General features: G+C 34.6%; 1 protein-coding gene across 5 annotated transcripts in view; it reads left to right on the forward strand.

Annotated features, from left to right (window-relative positions):
* Positions 1 to 22,008, forward strand: part of REPS1 (RALBP1 associated Eps domain containing 1) — a 77,189-nt gene that overhangs the window by 39,894 nt on the left and 15,287 nt on the right. For 2 of the 5 annotated variants that reach the window (XM_012748050.3, XM_012748053.3), the window contains exons 5-10: positions 666 to 790; positions 1,291 to 1,453; positions 1,732 to 1,795; positions 2,969 to 3,123; positions 13,591 to 13,712; positions 17,291 to 17,371. In XM_012748050.3, the coding sequence (XP_012603504.2) occupies positions 666 to 790; positions 1,291 to 1,453; positions 1,732 to 1,795; positions 2,969 to 3,123; positions 13,591 to 13,712; positions 17,291 to 17,371 (710 nt within the window). The remainder of the gene's footprint in view (positions 1 to 665; positions 791 to 1,290; positions 1,454 to 1,731; positions 1,796 to 2,968; positions 3,124 to 13,590; positions 13,713 to 17,290; positions 17,372 to 22,008) is intronic. The other 3 variants (XM_012748055.3, XM_012748056.3, XM_012748054.3) reach the window with 2 other exon arrangements.

The raw sequence follows: 22,008 nt of genomic DNA on the forward strand, positions 1-22,008 counted from the left end.
GGATACACAATACCTAAAGTGGAGCGTCCCACTCCTCACTTCACTGGGGAGACTTTCCCCTCAAAGCCTCAGCTTGCACAGGATGGCCAGGACCAGACAGGGGGAGCTGACCTTGTTGGTGGGGCTGCCCGCACCTTTCCGGTCATCTCTGGGATAGTAGCTGTCACCATGGGGCAGATGAGAAGGGCTGCTGTCTTCTTTACCACTCCGCGATGAAATGCATGGGTTCTGCAGATACACTGGGTAGCCACGCCCATCACTATGTCTTATTTTCGGGGTAGGGCTTATATTGTGTAAATGCTTAGAAATTCTGCTGGGGCCTATTTTATGGGTAGGTCTTATTTTCAGGAAAACATGGTATCACTTTGAAAAGTGGCAGCTGTATCTACATACATCTGTGATGCTTAGACAAAAGTTTATGGATACCAGATTCTCTGAAGGTAAAGAACAATTATTTCCCAGAGTAGTAGGTACATCTTTAAGTCTTAGTGTTGACAAGGAGAGCACAAAATAATTAAAAAGATTTAAATGGAGTATAATTTGAAATTGAAAAGAATTACATTTTAGAAATTGTTACATTTCTTCAAAGAGTTTGAAAGAAAACTTCCTGGTGACTATTTTTTTCTTCAAATGTGAGTAAGTATGTTTACTCATTCTTCTTTTAGGTGGTTCTGCTGGTGATGCAGTGTGGTCAGGGCATTCTCCACCTCCACCTCAAGAAAACTGGGTCAGTTTTGCAGATACTCCACCAACCAGTACTCTTTTAACCATGCATCCTGCTTCTGCCCAGGTGTGACATTTTATTGGTATTGCATTTTTATTTGCTTCATTCAGAGTATTGCTGCAGTCATTGGTTTTATATTTTGCTTTTGTAAATTTTATAAATGCAAGCTCTCTCTTTTATTAAAAAAAAAAAAAAAGGAACTCTGCTCTGTGTCTTTTCAAGTCTGTTATCATTGTTTCAGCTGATTTTATTTCTGTTTCTAATTCCCCAGTGAAGTTTTGAAAGATTTTTGCATCTTGGAATATATTTGCTTGGCTTTGTTAGCACATCTTCCATACTTTTTTGTTGCTTAACATAATTGCTATCATTCTACACATTTATATAATCATTGTGCAAAAACATATCCAATAACTTGATTGTAACAAATATGGTTTGCTGATGACTTCTCACATTTTAAATGTCCACAAAAAGCAAGTTTTACTTTCAAAGATAAGTAACCTAGCAATCGTGGTCCATATAATTGTATAGATAGATACTGTACTGAGGAAAAAAATGTTTCATTACAGGACCAGACAACAGTACGAACTGTAGCATCAGCTACAACTGCCAATGAAATTCGTAGGCAATCCAGTAGTTATGATGATCCCTGGAAAATAACAGATGAACAAAGACAGTATTATGTAAATCAGTTTAAAACCATTCAGCCTGATCTAAACGGATTTATTCCAGGTGAGTTGTTAAAAACAGAAGTTCTTCAAGATGGGACAGGACAAAAATCTCAGTTTCTAATTTCAAAGACATTGTTTTGTTGGTCATAGATTTTAATTATAAAAGATAATTCTCAGATTATTTGTCTAAAAAGTTTATAATCACTGGGGGCCAAAATCATGACATATTCACATATTAAGGTTACCTTTTTCCCAGTGAAAATATCTAAGACTCTTACATTCTGTTCTTAGATCTGTAAGTTCAGAATAACATTAAACAACACTGTTTTAATATTTCAGGATCTGCAGCTAAAGAGTTTTTTACAAAATCAAAACTTCCTATTCTTGAACTTTCTCATATTTGGTAAGTGTGGTATATCATTAGTTGGGTAATGTGGGTTACTTCAAAGGAGTTTCTAGCAGGTAGATTATAGAGCCTTAAAAAATAAACTATTATACTAACCTCTTCAAAAATGTTCTCAAACAACTCAGTATTGCCTTACAATAATAGCCAGCTTCACTCTCATTCTGGAAAAAAAATAGATACAGTGATATAGGTACAGTAGTTCTTTCTAAAGTGCTAAAATGCTTTGAGCTATATCAGCTGCTGTTTGTTGGTAGCATAATACATGGAATAAAAGCTAGTTCATCTGTGGTTATGTTTATCCCATTTGATTTTTAAGAAGTTTAATAAGTTCTATACCAAGCCAAAACTTTAGGAACAGTACTTTGCTCCCATTTAAACACAGAGACACAGAATAGCTGCTATATAGTTGGAATTGGCCTAATGAACACAAAGTATCATCACAAATTACTTTTTAAAAACAATTATCATATAAACATAAATGTTAATTCTACTTTATAGCAATATATTTCTCTATATTCTAAATTATTTTGTTAATAGATTTTTAGTAGCATAGAGTACTATAGTGGGAGGTAGGTAAATAAAGCCTAAAACTGAAAAATCAAGAATTAGCAATATATTGTGTGCTTTTTATAGTTTAAGACAATAAATACACAAGTGCTTTCTGTTTGCTTTTGTTTCTATGAAATGGTAGGGAGAGCAAGGCAAGGTGGCTGTATTTTTGTCTCAAGTCTTGTAGTTCTAGTCAATGCTTTAAAATGCATACATGTTAAACTTTGATAATAATAAAAGCAAAATTAAAAAAAATTTTCAGTGACTTACTGCATGTACCTTACTTTAAACCCTGTTCCTAAAAATGCATATGGGCTACAGGTCATTTTTTGGTGACCTTAATTATTAGGGTTATTTTTTAGCGTTTTATTGTGAGAATTTCAAGCACACAAGAATGTTTGAGGAATTGTACCATAAATACCCATGTGCCCACTACCACCTAGATTCTGTAGTTAACGTTTTGCTATATTTGCCTTGTTACTCATCTTTCTGCCTATGGGATTTTTAAAAATTACTGACTTTTTGCACTTTCTCAGGGAGAGTATTTCTCTCTCTTCTTTTTGAGAAATAAAGGGATCCACAGCAGAATGATATTATATTCATGATAAGTTTGTCTTCTAGGGAACTCTCAGACTTTGATAAAGATGGTGCGTTGACACTGGATGAGTTTTGTGCTGCTTTTCATCTGGTGGTTGCTAGGAAGAATGGCTATGACTTACCGGAAAAACTCCCTGAAAGCTTAATGCCCAAACTGATTGATTTGGAAGATTCAGCAGGTAAGATTGGGAGCTGTAGAGAGCTGGTTGCATGACTTGATAAACATGCTTGATACTGAAAGCAAAATCAAGATAGATGTTAACACTTAGCTAAATAGCTTAGACATTTCATCAAGGGTACATAGATTTATCATCAGAATAAGATGTATGGGCTGAACTTGGATTTGTTTTTATTCAGCAACTTTTAAAAAATAGAGATAAAGAATGTATGCCACTATTTCACCTTTACATGGGTGATTTGAAGAGTATTTCACAGTGTCTTATTATTTTGCCACCTTTAGTTTCATTTTATATTGTCTAAAGTGGGTAAAATAACCTGTCTTCATTATAAACATTTTTCCATTTAATGCATCTTAACTTACCGAAGGAAAATAAACTGGTTCATCATTAGACCTTTGAAATCTTGACCATTTTCTTTTAAATCTCCAAGTTCTCTTCTGTATACTCTGAAGAAATATGGAAATGTTGTCTTTCATTTTAGATAATGCTATTTTGTTAACAAGAATGCTTATGTTAGTATTTATTGGTAGCTTTCTTTAAAAGGAGAAAGAATATCAAGGGTAAAACTTCGTACATTTTTCTTAAATTCTGGGTGAATAAAAGGATATCCAATGTTAAATACCTAATGAGTCTAATTAAAAGCAAATTATTGTCTTTAGTTTTCGCATCTAAATTCTCTATTGGATAAGATAGTGGAAGGAATTTTATAGTTTTAAGGGGTGGTTAAAACAGAATTTGTCTCTCAAAAGGGCATTTTTCTATCAGGCAGCATCTCTTTAACCCAGAAATGTATATAGTCTAACTTTGTTGTCTAAATTATACAGAAGGAATCATATACATGAAATTACTGTCATTAAAAGAACAATGTCTTTGGAGTTAGGAATCTGAGTGTGCTTCTAGTTTTGCTAATTTCGCCTTAGGACCTTGGGCAAATTCTCACCATTTACTCTATTTTTCCCTTCTGTTTCTCCACCTGAAATGTGGATTCGATGCCATTCACATTTCAGGACCCAAATTGTACATTGACTTTATATTAACCCATAGGTTGATTTTGAAAATTTAGCATTGATTTTTAACTTTTTTTAGGAATGCTTGTCTATGAGAATCCTAGCATTTTCCTGATCATTTTAGGCAGTTGTGAAGCATCACTTAGCCTCTAACTGGAGTTGAAAGCTAAATATCTTTTTAAAGATCATTTTGCTTCAAAGTACTTTGATTTACCTACTTAAGAAATAAAAACAACTTCTTTGTTTAGTTTATATGATAGGAGCCAAAAAAGAAGAGATTGTGGTAGCTTCACACTTTCCACATCACTGATTTAAAAATTGAACCTTGTACTTAGGGTTTTTATATGACGTCCGGCCTTTGAAAACTGATAGCATAGTAATATAAGAAAATAATTTAAATCAGGTTTAATCTGTTCTATATCTTCTGTAAAGATTTGTCCAATTCTGTCATGTGTTGCATTCAGATCGATGAATCCGGCTTTTACATGTTTGTAAGTTTGTGAGTTTCTTTTTCCTTTATTTAATTTAAATAAAATCCAATTCTTTATAAAGTTGATGTACTGCTGAATTTTAAGGCTGATGGTTCAGAGAATTTTTTTTCTGAGCATTTATCTTTTGTCTAATTTTACACCTGTTAGATCTGTTTAACAAAGACTTTGATTTTTTTGCCTGGATATATCTGTGTACTGTTGCTGTAACAATTAAAAGGTATCACAGACTCTGGTAATTTTTTTCTCCTCCCAATGTAATGTATGGTTTTAATATCAAATTTATTGTAAACATTTTGATCATACTGTATTAAATTTAAATCTACTTTACATGTGTAGAAATGATAAATTTTGAAATTCTGTTAATTGAGGGGAGGCATTATAATCTTTTTTCTATTATAAATCTGAGATTCATATGACACGAAGTCCTTTGAATATAGAAAATGTCCAATGACACTGTGGGGTCAGTCAGTATCTGTAAAAATCATTATAAATATCTGTGTTTTAAAAAGTTGACAGTTAAGGGAAAAATAGTTTTTAGAATTTATCATAAATAACTGTGGATTCTTTCTGACTACAGGCAGAGGTGGTTTCTCTGTTTTCTGATAATCTCATAGCATCTTCTACATGGTATTTATTATGGAACATATCGTGCTAAATCCTGTTTATTTTTTCTCTTTTCTACCACTGCTCTCTAAACTTGCTGAAAAAAAGGAAATGTATATTATTATAGTATCCTCAGTACTTGCCACTTTGCCAGGCATGTACTGAATCACTCAGTTAGTAATTATTGGATGAATTAATTCTCAGTGTGTGCCATTTTCAAAGTAAGATATTTTTCTTGACATTTTGCTACCTTTGAAAATAAAGCGATTTGTTCTCTTAAGTTTGTGATGTTGGGCCATAATAAAATATTACCTCCACAAATATTCTGTACTTCCAGCTTAACTCCTAGAGGTAACTAGAGGGTAAACAGTGGTCACTTGAGTTACAGCTCCTTGGTATAACAAGCTAGGCTTCCCATGGGCATGCAAATATGGGTGGAGTATATGTATTTTTTCCCAAATCATTTGAATGGGTTTACAGGATTAAATAAATAAAATAGAACAACTAAGGATCAGAGGTAGAAGTGCTTATGTAGACCATCAGCAATCAATTTAGCAGCTAAAATAAATAGAAAGGGAAACTTGGTTTTTGTTGTCTTACAAAAGAAAGCATATAAAAATTCATCTGCAGAAACAGCTTTCTGAAGCTGAATTCAAGAAAGAATGTTTATCTTTTTAAGAATGTTTATCTTTTAAAAAAAATATTAAGGTAACCTGCTACCTTACTGTAATAATGTCCAAAGAATCTTCTTTGTAGCACAGTTGCAATTTTACATGTATTTTTGTGATTATTTAATACATCTCTCAAACTAGACTAGAGGCTCCTAGGAAGGCAGGCACTAGATCAGTTTTGTTCATTATATCTCAGCATTTAGCATGGTGCCAATTGAGTATGTAAGTAGACATTCACATTTTTGAAATGATTAAATGTCTGAGGTAGTGGTTTTTAACTATTTTCTTTCTGCATACCACACTGCTCACATGAGCAACTCAGCAGTATCTGTTTGAGATGCTGAAAGAGAGAAAGGGGTGTGCCCCCTGTCTCTTCCTATATAATCACTGTATTTACGTAGTAGATTTGGGTCTATGTTTCAATTGTTGTTTCTAGGGTACATAGCATAGATTCCCCAGACTGTAAGCAGTACTTCCAACATTAATATTTTTAAAAGCTAGAGAAGAGAAGGCACATGGGACTTTTCATGAATAGTTTACTAGAAATTCATGCAAATTCAGACTTGAGACTACCTTGATGCAAGTCAGTCATTATTAAGGTATTCTCTTGTTTTCCTCCAGAAATTTTTAGCATATATATAAAAGCCTACACACATAGATTGGTTTTTACACAAGTGCAATCATACTCTATACATCCTTGATTTTTTTTTTCTGTAAATGTTGGACATCTTTGCACTTCATCACATATACAGCTGTCACATTCTGTATCATCCAAGGTATTCCATACTATGATGTACCTTAATTTAACCAGTTTCTTACTGATGAATTTTGCGGTTGTTTCCTGGCTTTACCTTTAAAACAATACTATGGTGAACATGCTTATATGTGCATCTTTGTTTTGTACAAATAACCCAGAATCTTTGTTCTTGAAAATTCATTATCCAAGTGTCCTTTAATAATGAAAATATGTACTAATAATTGTCATCAAGTTTTCACTTAAGGAATTACTTCTCAAACCACTCCTCTCCCTCAACACAAACACACACAGACATTTTTAACACTATTGTCATTTCTTTCCAGAGAGTTGGGTGTTATAGCTGACAAATCAGTACAATTGAATTACACGTATTAACGAAGATACACTATTTAATGAAATTGTTCTCAGTAGTTAAAACTCTTCAAAACCTGGCAAAGACATTGACAAAAACAAGGCTAGATAATACTTGAAGGAGAAAAACTTCATGAGGATGATGACAACAGTAGGAGCTTTAAAAGATTATGGCTTCAGTTTTAGTGGATTAGTAAACATCCTTGGCATAATTAATGATATCCTCAATTTTTTGCAGAAATGAGTTTTTTCCTCTGTGATTGTGCTGTGAAAGTCAAAAGCGAATGAAGGATAGACATCTTTCTTCCTTTTTTATAAAGAGAACTCCATGGGAATAGGACCCTTGTTGTCTTGCTCAGTACTGTATCTCAAGAGCCTGGAACCCTATAAGCCCCCAGTAAATGTTCAGTGACTTGATTAGTGCTGTTTAATTTTGCCACCAAATTATGCCCCCCCAAAAAGTAACATCATCTTTCATTCTTTGTTCTTGTACTCTGTACCACAATTTTCTGTGTAAGTTTTTAAGACAAAGCCCTCATTTTTTCCTCTTTATGAAATTCCGGTCCTTATTTAAAGTGGATTCGTTGTAAGTGGATTTTTTCCGTTTTTAACTATCTTTGGATAATGGGAACTTCCTCTATATCTGTAGGTAATATTCTTTGAAGTATAACATAGCTGAGTCAAATAGGAGGTGCTATCAAATGTTGATTGGCACTGTAAAAAAAGTCAGGTACAATTTAACTAGAATTTTAGGTGAATGTTTTGTTTCTTTTCAAACCTTATTATATACTTTTTTAAACCTTTGATTTTGATTTAAACTGTTAGACTTCTATGTAATAGACCCTCTTAAGATCTGCTTACTGGCTGGCCACGGTGGCTCACGCCTGTAATCCTAGCACTCTGGGAGGCCGAGGCGGGCGGATTACTCGAGGTCAGGAGTTAGAAACCGGCCTGAGCAAGAGCGAGACCTCATCTCTACTGAAAATAGAAATTAATTGGCCAACTAAAATATATAGAAAAAATTAGCCGGGCATGGTGGCACATGCCTGTAGTCCCAGCTACTTGGGAAGCTGAAGGAGGATTGCTTGAGCCCAGGAGTTTGAGGTTGCTGTGAGCTAGGCGGACACCACAGCATTCACTCCAGCCCGGGCAACAGAGTAAGACTCTGTCTCAAAAAAAAAAAAAAAAAAGATCTGCTTACTGAATAAGTTTCCATTTTGTGAGGTGTTCAGGACAAGTGGAATTCGTTTTGGAAAAAGAACTTAGTTATTGATGCATTTAATATCATTCAAGATAAAACATATCTTAAATTTTGTCTTTAATTTTTTTCTTCATATTCATTGGTTATCCCTGTCTTTTGAGTACAAATGAAAAAGTTACCCTTTGTAGTTTTCCTTGAAGACAAAAATTCATCCAAACCTGTTTATTTTTTTATTTTTCTAGTTTTTTTTTTTTTTTTTTTTTTTTTTGAGACAGGGTCTCACTTTGTTGCCCAGGCGAGAGTAAGTGCCGTGGCGTCAGCCTAACTCACAGCAACCTCAAACTCCTGGGCTCAAGCAATCCTCCTGCCTCAGCCTCCCAGGTAGCTGGGACTACAGGCATGCACCACCATGCCCAGCTAATTTTTTCTATATACATATTAGTTGGCCAATTAATTTCTTTCTATTTTTAGTAGAGACGGGGTCTCGCTCTTGCTCTGGCTGGTTTCTAACTCCTGACCTCGAGCAATCCGCCCTCCTTGGCCTCCCAGAGTGCTAGGATTACAGGCGTGAGCCACCGTGCCTAGCCAAACCTGTTTATTTTTTATTTTATATTTTTTTGTAAGAATAATATTCTTCAAATAAGTAAAAGATATAGCTAACCATTCATTGTTGAAGAACTTCCTGTATGAAAACAAAATAAGTTTTAAACCCTAAGACTTTAGGGGAATATTTATGTTTCTGTAAGATTAAAAACAGCTGGCAGTCACTTTTGAAATAATTTTTTAGTATATCAAGTATAATACTAAGAAAATAAGAGAAATTTAGGATGAGTGGTTTACAAACCTAAAATAATAAAAGCTCTTTAAGAAAGAGATTGTTCAGCAGATATGCTGTACTGAACTGAATCTAAGAAATTTCCAGATTCTTTGAAGGATAGAGGGATGAAAAGTTCTGCCAGTGTTTATAAACCTAGAATAAATGTAGAATACAACCATATGTCAGTATGATCATATTGGGTTGCCTCTTCCAGACACACTTTTATACATGAAAATACTTTTTGCATAACAGCCCTTTTGAGGTTAACTTTAACAAATAATTGAGGCTCATGCTCTTCTTTTTCAGCCCTGATGCTCTGATGATGTCAGGGGCAGAGCAGAACCCTCAGGAGGGAGGCAGGGTTGACACAGTGTTCCAGCAGGAGGCTAGGTTGGAACACTGCATCAGGTAAGAGTAAAACTACACCCCTGCCTCCGGAAGGATACAGTCTTAAAGACTAATGTTTGTGGGTGGGCAAGAAGCTCTTTGTTGGAGTATTTGTAGGGAGCAAAGTTGAAGGAGGTACAACTTATTTCCAGACCTAATGCTTCTCTACAGACTCTGTTGGTTTCTAGAACATAGGAAACGAAGCACTGTATAATTTTGCTAATTTATCTCAAATAATTTTTGGATTCTGTAGGGCAATAATTTTTAATCTTCTTAATCTTAAGGACCCTTTACATTCTTAAAAATTGTGGACCCCAAGAGCCTTTGTTTATGTGGGTTAGATCTATCAGTAATAACCCTATTAGAAATTAAAACTGATTAATTTTTAAATATTTACTACTTTATTTAAAAATAGCAATAACCTCTATATATTAACATAAATATTTTTAGGACAATACTGTTCTCCAAAATAAATAAAATGTATGAAAAAGGTGGCATTGTTTTACATTTTTGCAAATCTCTTTTATAGCTGGCTTAATAGAAGACAATTAGATTGTCATATATACTTCTGCATTCGGTGTGTTGGATATGTTACTTTGTTTGAGGTATGTTAGGGATCTGAAAACTAAGCCCTTTGGGCCAAATCCAGTGTCCTACCTGTTTATAATTAGCCTACAAGCTAAGAATGTGTCTTTCATTTTAATCATTGAAAAAAAATCAAAAGAATAATAATATCTTATTACAGATTAAAATTGTATGAAATTCAAATTTCAGTGCCCAGAAATAAAATTTTATTGGGACATAACCATGCTCATTCATTTACAAATTGCTTATGGCTGCCTTTATGCCATAATGGTAGGGTTGAATAGCTACAACAGAGACTGTATAGCCACAAAACCTAAAATATTTACTGTCTGGTCCTTTGTGGAAAATATGTGAAGAAAATCTGTCCTCACAAGTAAAAGGAAAGACTATTTTATAGCTTTTTCAGATATTGTGGGTATTCTTTGGTATTACATCAAGACGCAAATGCTAAGTTCTTAAAGGTTGGTTGTGATGTGGAAGCTGAAACCATATTAATGAATTTTTTGTACTGTTACGTTAAAATCTATTGGTCTGTCTTGTATTTTGAATGAACCCTTTATCCATCTATGATTTTGTAACACAACACATTGGATATTGGCAACATATTAGTTCATTGAATTATACACATCTTTCAGATGTTGGGATATTTCATTATAAAATGTCACAGGATATTAATATTACCACTGTCCTATCAGAGAAGTTTTCAAGTGCTGAGTTGTTAAGATTATAGACATGTATATTCATTTTCCAAAATTCTCATTTTTGTCTGAAAGTTTGAACTTTGTCATTAGTAACTAATACTGAAAACAGTTGCTTTCCTTGAAGTGACAGGTTCACTTCATTTATGAGAAAGATGCCTGCCCAATACCCTAGTATGAATAATTATAGTTTATGAGCTGTTCTTTATAGAAAAATGGTGTTCCATGAAGAAGAGTGGTCTGTTCAGCTTACAACTGATCACACAAGTACAGTACTTTTCCTTGACAGTAATTGTACTTTGATTATGCAGCAGAAATGCTTTGTCTGTATTCCCCATTTTGTCACACACAGTATTAAAAAGATGTGTTTTTAGGGCTGAGTTTAATAAAATTAATTCTCATTGCTTCATCATGCATATTCATCAGAGGGATCAGCCTGCGTATTTGTTTAGATTTATACTGATATGTGTGTGGGTGAAGAATATAGTAACTGTTAGTATATTTTGTTGCCATTGCCTTGATTCTTGCTGATAAGCCAGCAGTTTTACCCACCATTGCCTTTGCACCGTCAATGCAAATGTCAGCAAAGGGGAAAAGCATTATTAATGTTATTACAACAATGATTTTGTCTTTTCAGACCCCCTAAAAGAGACTTGGGAACTCCCAAGAAGGAGTCCATGATCCATAGTTTGAGAACTGCTACCCTAAGAAAATAACTGTATTAGAATAATTACAAAGTGTAAATGTTTGGGTGAATAGCATTTCAGTTCTCTGCCTTAAGAGATTTAACCCACTGTAGCTTTGTACCAGTGAACCAGAGACATTCCCAGAATCTATCCCAAATCATAACTGTCCTGAGTTGGTGGTGTGGTAAAGTCTGTCTCTAAATTTGTCAGTAAAAGAACTGTGATCTTGAAGGCCACACTAGCACCCCAGATTGCCCTAAAATGGTATTTAAAAATAATGTAGTAGAGTATGGCTTTAAACAAGTTCTTTTGAAAATTATCCTGTAGTTAATACTATTTTAATTCTATTTTTATTTTCTTCAATACTCATCTGCTTTGGGGGATCTCTTAAAGATACTTCTTCATTCATTTTCCTCCTGGCAGACTTTCAGTAAACTGTCAGATTTATAGCCACTCTCCTCCTTTCCTTATCTTCCTTTCCCTTTGTTATCATTCCATATTAAACTTAATCATTTCCATAAAAACTATGGAAAAAGGGTCCATAGTTTTTGTTCCCACTGAAAGCCCCAAACTAACCAGTGGGGAATTTGCTGCTACTGTTTATTATAATTTTTTCACCAGTTCTTCTCTGAGAACTTTGAGTTAAGAGGTCTTGATAGAATAACACCTGAAGCCTTCCTACTGCTGTACTACTGTGATACTTTTATTGAGAAGGTATAAAACTAAGAAATAGTTCCTGATCTTAGGAAACAAAAATTAGTCAAAAAATAATGCTAGACTGCAGACTACAATTTGCAGTGTGGTATAATTATAAAGGTATAATTCAGAGTAAGTAAAATGGAAATATTTTGAAGGAGTCATGTAACAGATTAGGCAGAAGGAAAATTTTGAGAACTTTCCAACTATGTGTTAATTGTGGTTCTAGGAAAATGACAGTAAAGGAGAATGAATTTAAAGAAGAATAAACATACAACTTAATAAGTAAACTCGAGTGCTACTATGTATTAGGTCATATGTCAGGCACTAAAACTTGAAGGATTTACTGATGAATGGATTGGAAGCTTGCATTGCTAGGTTATATTATTAATGTTTATTAATATTATATGGCTGTCTATTTAGAAATGTGAAGTATAGTGCTAACATTTAATGTCTAATGTCTTTCTTTCTGATGGAGAAACTCAGATGCTGTTTTATTCAACTTGCCCATGGTCAAGCAGAGAGACAGTGACATTGGAATCATATATTTTAAAAGAGGGATTAGGTATTCCCTCTTAACTGGGATAATATTCAAAGCCATGTAAAACTTGGAAGAATTAGAATGAGAATTTAGTTTCCCTTGACATTCCTTCTATTTTTAAATATAGTTTAGAAATATTTTAAATTAAGGCTTAACTATAAGTAAAAGGAGAATATGATATTTCAAAATACTTTAAAAATCATTTTGACATAGTATCATGGATTTGTAGCTCTCTCAATTAGGTCTCTAAGTGCTGCTGAGCCTAATGATAGAAGTTTCAGTTTCATATGGGCTCATTGACTTTGCTTTTTGCCCATGGCTGGGGACTCTTCTTTTGCTGTCTGCCTTGCAAACATGCGCTGCTTTGTGGTAGCGAGGGAGATTTGCAGAGAAAATGTGAAAGAATTAGTATAAATCAGCATTTTCCAAAGTATATTACAAGGGAATATTGAAAGGTTTTATTTAATGAAAAGGATGTATGTCTGGGAAAAACTGGTTTAAATAAAGTTTATTTACTCTGGGACATCACAAGTCTTGATACACAGTTGTGCATAGGGATGCTCCAACAGGGAGTTGCTGTATCCCCCAAATTATTTGAGCAGAAAACATAATTTTTTAAAGCCACCTTATTGATTAGTTAGTATTCCATGAAATACACTTTGGGAAACTGGTACAAATCTATTCTTATTATCAGAAAATGATTCAAAACATGTGATTTATTACATTATTATTATGCATAATACTCTTATATTTATTCCTAATTAGATTTTATGTTCACGAAAAGCTGTGGTTGCAAGTAGACCATAAGTAGCAGAAATAAGTAGTCTGATTGTTAAAATATTTATTCTAGAAACGCGAGGAAAGGAAATTTAGATTATAAATTAGTACTTGTGAAAATCATCCATTAGCTTTTTTATAAATATTTCTAAACTAAAATATATTGTTTCTAGAAAATTTCTCTATTTTTAAATTGCAGATGTTGGGGATCAACCAGGTGAGGTAGGTTATTCAGGCTCTCCTGCCGAAGCTCCTCCAAGCAAGTCACCATCTATGCCGTCACTGAACCAGACTTGGCCTGAGCTGAATCAGAGCAGTGAGGTTAGCAAAGCTTCTTTTTTCTTTCATTAAAAGTTAACTTTCTTAAGGTAAGAATTTCCAAACAAGGCAGTTGCAGTTTATAGCTCTTTCAGCATGCATGCATACCTGAGAACATATCAAATATGATTATGATAAATAAATTTAATTATGTGACTTTGTGAGGTTTTCAAAGTGTATACTGCCATTTGGTTTCCACCACTCATTCCTACTAGATAAAACCCTGTGAGTTCAGAAGGGTAGGTGCAGGAAGTTAGTAGTGAAAGGGTAAATGACTTGGCCAAGATCTCATATTCAGTGAGAGAGAAGAGCTAAGGTTTGAACACAAGTCCTTTGATAATCCAGTCAACTGCCATGTCCACTGTGTCACACTGCCTTCTCAGTCCTATAAGCAAGGTATGTAGTAATACATTTGGAATCTTAGAATTGGAAGTGATATGAGAAGCCACTAATTCAGCTTTCCAACATGAAAAAAGTATTTTCTACAACCCAAATTATTTATAATTAGTTTTATTAAATACAAAATGGAATGATTTACCATGTTAAATGCACTAAAGATGTATCATATGTGACCAAGCACAGTATGCAAAATGGAATTTGGACACATGCACTGTTCCCCCATTACTCTGGAACTATAAAATGGTCACTCTGATTGGAATGAGGGAAGATAGCCTGAGGCCCTGACTCCCCTACAACACTTCTTGAGGTGTTGTAAACTTTAGTGCTCTGGATAACTTCATTGGGAAACCACTGCTGTAGCCTTTTAGAACAGTTTTCTTTGTGACATGTTACTTTTTTTTCCTTACAGTTTTTTTTTTATCACTTTTAGGTAGTTTTACAAAAATAAAAATTTGTTGACTTTCAGAAACAAGTTATAAATTTCTGTGCTTTCCATGTCATTTCAAGCCAGAAAAGTAATGGATTAAAGAGCATGCCAGTTCATTTTGAACAGTTGGAAAACAGAGAAGTAACTTCAGTTTTACACTGCTGGCTGTTTTATGACATAATCACAGCCATGATACCTGTGTCTGAGGCATTAAAACATACCATCCAATCCTACCATTGGATGCAAAACCATTAATATAAGTATTTTTCTAGACAGAGTGATTAAACCTTGAAAGAATTTGCTATCAGAGGGGAAAGCAGGGTCAAGTTTTTTTTGTTTTGTTTTGTTTTTTTGAGACAGTCTTGCTTTGTTGCCTAGGCTAGAGTGAGTGCCATGGCGTCAGCCTAGCTCACAGCAACCTCAATCTCCTGGCTCAAGCGATCCTCCTGCCTCAGCCTCCCAAGTAGCTGGGACTACAGGCATGCGCCACCATGCCTGGCTAATTTTTTTTTTATATATATATGTTAGTTGGCCAATTAATTTCTTTCTATTTATAGTAGAGACGAGGTCTCGCTCTTGCTCAGGCTGGTTTCGAACTCCTGACCTCGAGCAATCTGCCCGCCTCGGCCTCCCAGAGTGCTAGGATTACAGGCGTGAGCCACCACGTCCGGCCCAAGGGTCAAGTTTTATTTTGTAGTATTTGGTAATAAGGTCATGAATGTCATAATTATTTTTTTGCTGTATGTGAAAAATCATACTAGTAAAACATTGATTTTTGAGACATTTTAATGATACTTACAAAAATATCTACTTAAGATACAGGCTTTAGATACAGGCTAAGATACAGGCTTTATATTTTAGTTGTCTACCATAAAACACTAATATTCTCTGAACATATATTTAGCCAGCACCTGTGGATATGGATGAAGCACCATAGGGAATAACACTAATAATAATCCCTAGCATTTACTGAGCACTTTTGACATATCAATTCTATTCAACTCCTTAAATCCTCGAACAATTATATGAGGTAGATATTATTAATCTCATGTTACAGATGGTGAGCCTAAAGCACAGAGAGGTTGTGTAACTTGCCCAAGGTGTACAGCATAAGTAGGATTCCAGTAGTCTGGTTCCAGAGCCAGTGCTCCTAACCATTATACTAAAGTAACAAAGATAAGAACGTCTCTCTGCCCTCCAGGTAGCCTACGTATAGTCTTGTGAAACCAAGTTAAACTTCATGCCACCCAAATGGGGTACATAGGTAAATACCTCTTTTGGGACAAAAATCTTAGGCATCTAAATTTTTCTCCACAGATAATTAGGATTTTAAAAATTCCTTCTGTATCCATTCAACAATAATTATTGAAAAAGAAACTATAGTAAAAAATACTGATAACTTCCCTGAAGTGATGCCCCATGTCAAAAGTGAATTATTACAGACTTTTTTATTCATGAAACACTTTGAACGCATCAGTATTTCTCAGTATATCTTTTCATATTAAAACTTATTTGTAGAAAAAGTTGTTGAATGATTGCTCTAGCCATTTGTGTTTAATTGATAACAATGTGCTTATTTGCTAATATTTAATTTTTATGTATCTTCTCAAATTGAATATCACTATTTTAAATAGTAAGTTGAACTTTGAAGCATAAAAATGTATACTTTTCCAAAATGAATTATAAAAAGGTGGTTTTGGTTAATGGGGTAGTTGTGTCTGTGTGTGAACATTTGTGTGTATATATTGTATGTGTGTAGCTGTTTTTCCTTCTTCAGAGGATAACTAATGTTTCTTGATCCAATTGAAATGATAATTTTAATACAATTTTGATATAAAAATTCTATACTATTTTATTACTAAGATCTCCAAAACAAATGGAATTTACTATAATTAATATTGACTTACCACTCCACCTATTTTAAGAGGTATGATATTTCTTTGTGTACCTCTTTTAGAAGAATAGTATTTCATATCCAAATACATCTTCTATATATAATACATGCTCAGATGCTTGATTTGCTCTCATTGTGGCCGCATTCTGATTTTTCTAGCATGGGGTCGGGGGGGTGCCTGATTGGCAGTTGTGTCTTGTGGTCTGGCATGGCCCTGTTTGTAGTGCTGATTGCAAGAATTGACTTGCTACAGATTGACATAAGCTCAAACATATATTAATTCCAGAATTCTTTGCATTTTTATCTCAATTATATTTTATTAAATATCTATACATATGTATAAAATATGTGCACGTACATAATAGAATCATCTTTCAGGGGTCGCACTGGCAAGTTGCACTAACTTGCTTTGTTTTGACCAAAAACTTTGGTTCATTAGCATCACCAACTCAATACCTTAAGACTAGAATGTTCAATGAAGGATTTGAAATTACTCTTTTTCTCTTTAGTCGAGACAAACCCCTTTTTTACATTTTTACTTGGTGGTCATTTACATTGCTTAGACTCTGTTCCTCCTTTATTGTGTTTTGTTTTGATTCTGTAAGGATTTGAATCTCTTACATAGAGACTGCAATAAGTTATTATTATATATTTGATTGTGAAGCCACTCACCTTACATTACAGATGACCCAGAATAGCTAAGAATAAAATGTTGAAGGAAAATAGAAATTACAGAATTTTGTTAGACCTATGAAACACAACTTGCAGTGCAACCTCTGAATTACTTTGCTAAATCTTCTCCAGTGATCTTTTACTCCATCTTTCTCATCATGCTGACTTGTCTCTCCTCTGTCTGTTCAGCAGTGGGAGACATTTAGTGAACGCTCTTCAAGCTCACAAACTCTGACCCAATTTGATTCTAACATTGCACCAGCTGATCCTGTAAGTCAATCACTTAGCTTGCTTGTTTGAAATTAATTTTATTAACCCAAATTTCCATTCATTATGGTTTTTAGCTGATATGCATGATTCAGTGCAGTGCTTAGAGGGAAGTGGTGGCAGGCTTTTCAATTTTTGTGTGCTTAATGGTGGAAAGAATATTTTTTGCTATTCCTTGTATTTTCTAGTTATTTTTGTGAGAGAAAACTGTGTTTTTAAAATCTGGTACATATGTCTAAAGAAACATTTTTTGTCACAATTGATTTGGTTAACCTTGTCATTTGCTAATCAAGTATATGTTTTTTATGATTAAACATACTGTTTATTTTGGTGTAATGACACTTATGTAAATACTATTTTATCTGTATGCTTATGCATCATGTAATATGTTCTATGTATGTAAATATTTATGCAATGTCATCTTTTATTTTGATACTCCAAATGATATGGCTTTTAATTAATTTGTTGAGTTCTGTTAGGGAGAATCAAGTTCAGCAAAACAATACAGAGCTGTTGGTCTTGACTCCCTTGTGCAAAGGAGCCTCTGTCTTGTCTTCCTGTGGTTTACTGTGGTGCTTTGAAAATGCTACAAAGTTCACATGCTGATTTTATAAATAAATTCTATTCCCATAGAATTAATTTCGTATATTCCTTACCTGCCCCTCAAGTTATTTGAAAACTTCAAAATCTTAGCTGTTAATCATTCTTCTTACTTTTCACTTCTCTGCTTTCTTTTTCTTTTCAAGAGAAAGACTAACAACCACTTTCCAAAAAGAAATGAGGAAATAAGTAGGAAGGGAAGAATAGTGTAAAGGTCAGTTACTTAAAAATGAGCTGAGTAGAAAGATACAGAAAAGTGACACAAGGCATTCTTTTTAGATGTTCCTGATCAAAGACAGCCAGCATTTATTAATTAAAAATAAAAATGGTCTTGTAATTTAATGAGGATTTTGGAGAAGTAGCATTTAAAGATAAAGTATATATTTAGCAGTTAAATTAATGGATCTCTGGTGTGTTTTATAATTTTTAAAAATTTGTATCTATTTGAAACATGGAGGATGCTGTTTTATTTATTGACTTCAAACAGATAATGTACGGGTGTTATTTAAATACTTGTTTTATAATCTGTTAAGCCTATCAAGAGCCAATTAATATGTAGATCGTCTTTGCCTTTTGCTTCTCTTTTCCTGCTACATTTAAGGCATTTATCTTTGATTTTAATCTCTGAAAAATGTTGGAGAAATAAAAGGCAATACTTGGGAGTTCTGCTTATCAATAGCTGTAATTTAGGTCTCTTGGGGAGAAACATTCTGTGAACTAAAAGTTTTACCTTTTAGTTTCCTTTTTGAAGCTTAAAGTTTTACTGTTAAGCTTAAGTTACCTGTAAGTTTTAAATTCTCTATGTTATTTCTATCTCCCTGTTATTAGACAGTAAAATGAATTTTATTTAAAATACTTATGAAAGTACTTTATGATGTAGCAGTGAAGAAACTCTCTATCCTTAAAATATAATCAAAATGTTCACTCAATATGATTTTTTGTCAGGCCAGGCAAGAACATTATATATATATAAATCTAGAGCTCAGAAACAAAATAAATTGACTCATGACCAGCAGGAAATGAGGCAAATATATGGCTGAATAGCAGTGATGTTCTTTGAATTTCTTGGAAATAATATCCAAATTTATGAACACCAGTTCGAGTATTTAAAATTATGGCCTAGGTCAGGCATGGTGGTCCGCTCTGGGAGTCCCAGCTGTTCGGAAGGCTGAGGCGAGAGGATTGCTTGAGCCCAGGAGTTTAAGGCTGCAGTGAGCTGTGATGGTGCCACTTCACTCTAGCCTGTGTGACAAAAGAAGACCCTGTCTCTAAAATAAATAAATAAAATAAAATGGCTCAGTACTTTCCTTTGTTATCTCTAGTACGGCAGGAGGCTGTAGAAAAATAATGGTTAATTGACATTTTAAACGAAATTTAGATCTCCGAATTTGATTAAATTGACATTCTTAAATATTTATAATCTAATATCTAGAAATACCTTTGTTCTTTTGTGGTGGCAAATTTAAATCTGAACTTTACTGCCACAGCCTGTAGCCACAGTCTCAGATGATTCTTTGTAAGTAGGGATTATGTAAGTAAATAAGGCCCATTCAGATAAGGAGAAAAAACCACTACAGCTCTAATACAAATTTAACATACCTGACAGTGTTGGAAATATTTAATAGAATATTAAAAAGAAGCTAACTGTTGATAATTAGCCATTTGCTCAATAAAGTAAAAGTCTATGAAAAGTTCCAAATTGGTTTTGAAGCACTTAAACTACCATTATACAGTGTAGTGACATCACTTGCAAACTGGGATGATTAGTTATCAGGCTTCCAGAGTTCTGGTGAAGTTGAGATTCTGATGAACTCATTTCTTTCTTGAACTGCTTATAAGTTAATAGTTTCTGGTACAATCTACCTCTGGTAGTTTTACGTGAATTAGTTATCAGGCTTCCAGAGTTCTGGTGAAGTTGAGATTCTGATGAACTCATTTCTTTCTTGAACTACTTCTACCAGGGAAATTTTAGACTGATGATAAGTGTAATGTACTAGTCTTTGCCATGATTTATGCCTGGTCTTGATGGCTGTAGAACTTGTAAGCCATTCAGCATATGAAATGAGAGTTTGATCACTGATTATTGCTAGCCAGTGCACCTAATTTGTTGGTTCCCCCTTTTAGGTACCTGTAATATTCTCTAGGAGTACAAAGATGTTAAAACCAAGATTCCAGCCTTAAGTGCACTGTAGTTATATTTTATTTTTATTTTTTTTTGAGACAGAGTCTCACTTTGTTGCCCAGGTGTCAGCTTAGCTCACAGCAACCTCAAACTCCTGGGCTCAAGCCTCAGCCTCCCAATAGCTGGGACTACAGGCACACACCACCATGCCCGGCTAATTTTTTCTATATATTTTTAGTTGGCCAATTAATTTCTTTTTATTTTCAGTAGAGACAGGGTCTCACTCTTTCTCAGGCTGGTTTCGAACTCCTTACCTTGAGTGATCGCCCACTTCGACCTCCCAGAGTGCTAGGATTACAGGTGTGAGCCACCACGCCCGGCCTTGTAGTTTTTTTGTTTTTTTTTTTTTTTTGAGATAGAGTCTCGCTTTGTTGCCCAGGCTAGAGTGAGTGCCATGGCGTCAGCCTAGCTCACAGCAACCTCAAACTCCTGTGCTCAAGCGAGCCTCCTGCCACAGCCTCCCAAGTAGCTGGGACTACAGGTATGCGCCACCATGCCCGGCTAGTTTTTTTTCTATATATATTAGTTGGCCAATGAATTTCTTTCTATTTATAGTAGAGACGGGGTCTTGCTCTTGCTCAGGCTGGTTTCGAACTCCTGACCTTGAGTGATCCGCCCGCGTCAGCCTCCCAGAGAGCTAGGATTACAGGCGTGAGCCACCGCACCCAGCTCTTATAGTTTTAATTATTATAAAAGTTGATGATTATAACAAAGCCAATTGTGATAATTTTTATAGTTGTGGGTAGAGTAAGAGTTGGCTCACTAAGCCCAGTATATTTGGGAAAGTTTTCACAAAAGAGGTTATATTTGTAAGCTGAGTTTTGAATAAAAGTAAGAATTGGCTGAAGTGGACAGGAGCAGGGCATTCCAAGTAGAATATTATGAGCAGGATCAATTCAGTATAGTGGGGAATGATGAAAGCTAAAGAATGTAACAGAAGCCAGATTGGGAAGATCTTTGTGTGCTAGACAAAGGAGCTAAACTTCATCTCATAGGGACCAGGAGCTAGCAAGCACAGAATACCATAACAAAATGGAGGCAAGGAAGGGATAGCTGGAAGGATCACTCAGGCAACCTTATGAACAAGTGACTAGATCAAGAGAGATGGAGGAGATAAGTACTTCAACTAAATTGGTGACACAGGACTGAAAAGTAGGCAGAGCAGGATGCAGACAGGAATAATAGGATTTAAGGCATGAAGAAAATATAGATAAATGAGCATAAGACAATATTTAATAAAGTGCTGAATTGTATAAAATTAGGTGCCCAAATATATGACAGTGATATGCCATGAGTGATTAGGAGTGTGTTTCCTGAAGGTGTTGGGTGAGTTGAATAGGTAGAAGAAAGTGGACAGAGCCTACAGTGTTTTTTTCTTTTCATTTTTTTGCGGGGGCAGGGGTGGGGAACACTACTGATTTGGAGCAAAGAAAGTGTTGGAGCAAACAAAATGTTACTTTGACATTGTGTGGCTAAAGGACTCAGAGGCCTATAGACATTAATGGTTCTTCATTTGGATATTGAAATACTTAAAGTCAAATCTCATCACAGTCACAAACACAGCTTCTGATACATTAGACGTGTGACATTAGACCTGGTCATCTTTGTCAAACTCATCAAAGAATTGCCTTGTGTTTTAGCAGCAGGATACAGCGGACTAAAGCCATTGCAGCATTGCAGTAATTGTGCGACTAAAGCGTATTATAGAAAATGGATTTGTTGGTATAGAAAACTTAAGTGAATTATTTGGAGAAGGAAGTCTTAGAACATTCCTGATTTTCTTGGAGTCTTTATTGTGACTTCTCTTTATTATACTGCAAATATATAAAAATGCTAGTTAATATTTCCAGCTGTTATA

The sequence above is a fragment of the Microcebus murinus genome, chromosome 5 (genome assembly GCF_040939455.1).
Source record: "Microcebus murinus isolate Inina chromosome 5, M.murinus_Inina_mat1.0, whole genome shotgun sequence".
Taxonomy (NCBI): Eukaryota; Metazoa; Chordata; class Mammalia; order Primates; family Cheirogaleidae; genus Microcebus; species Microcebus murinus.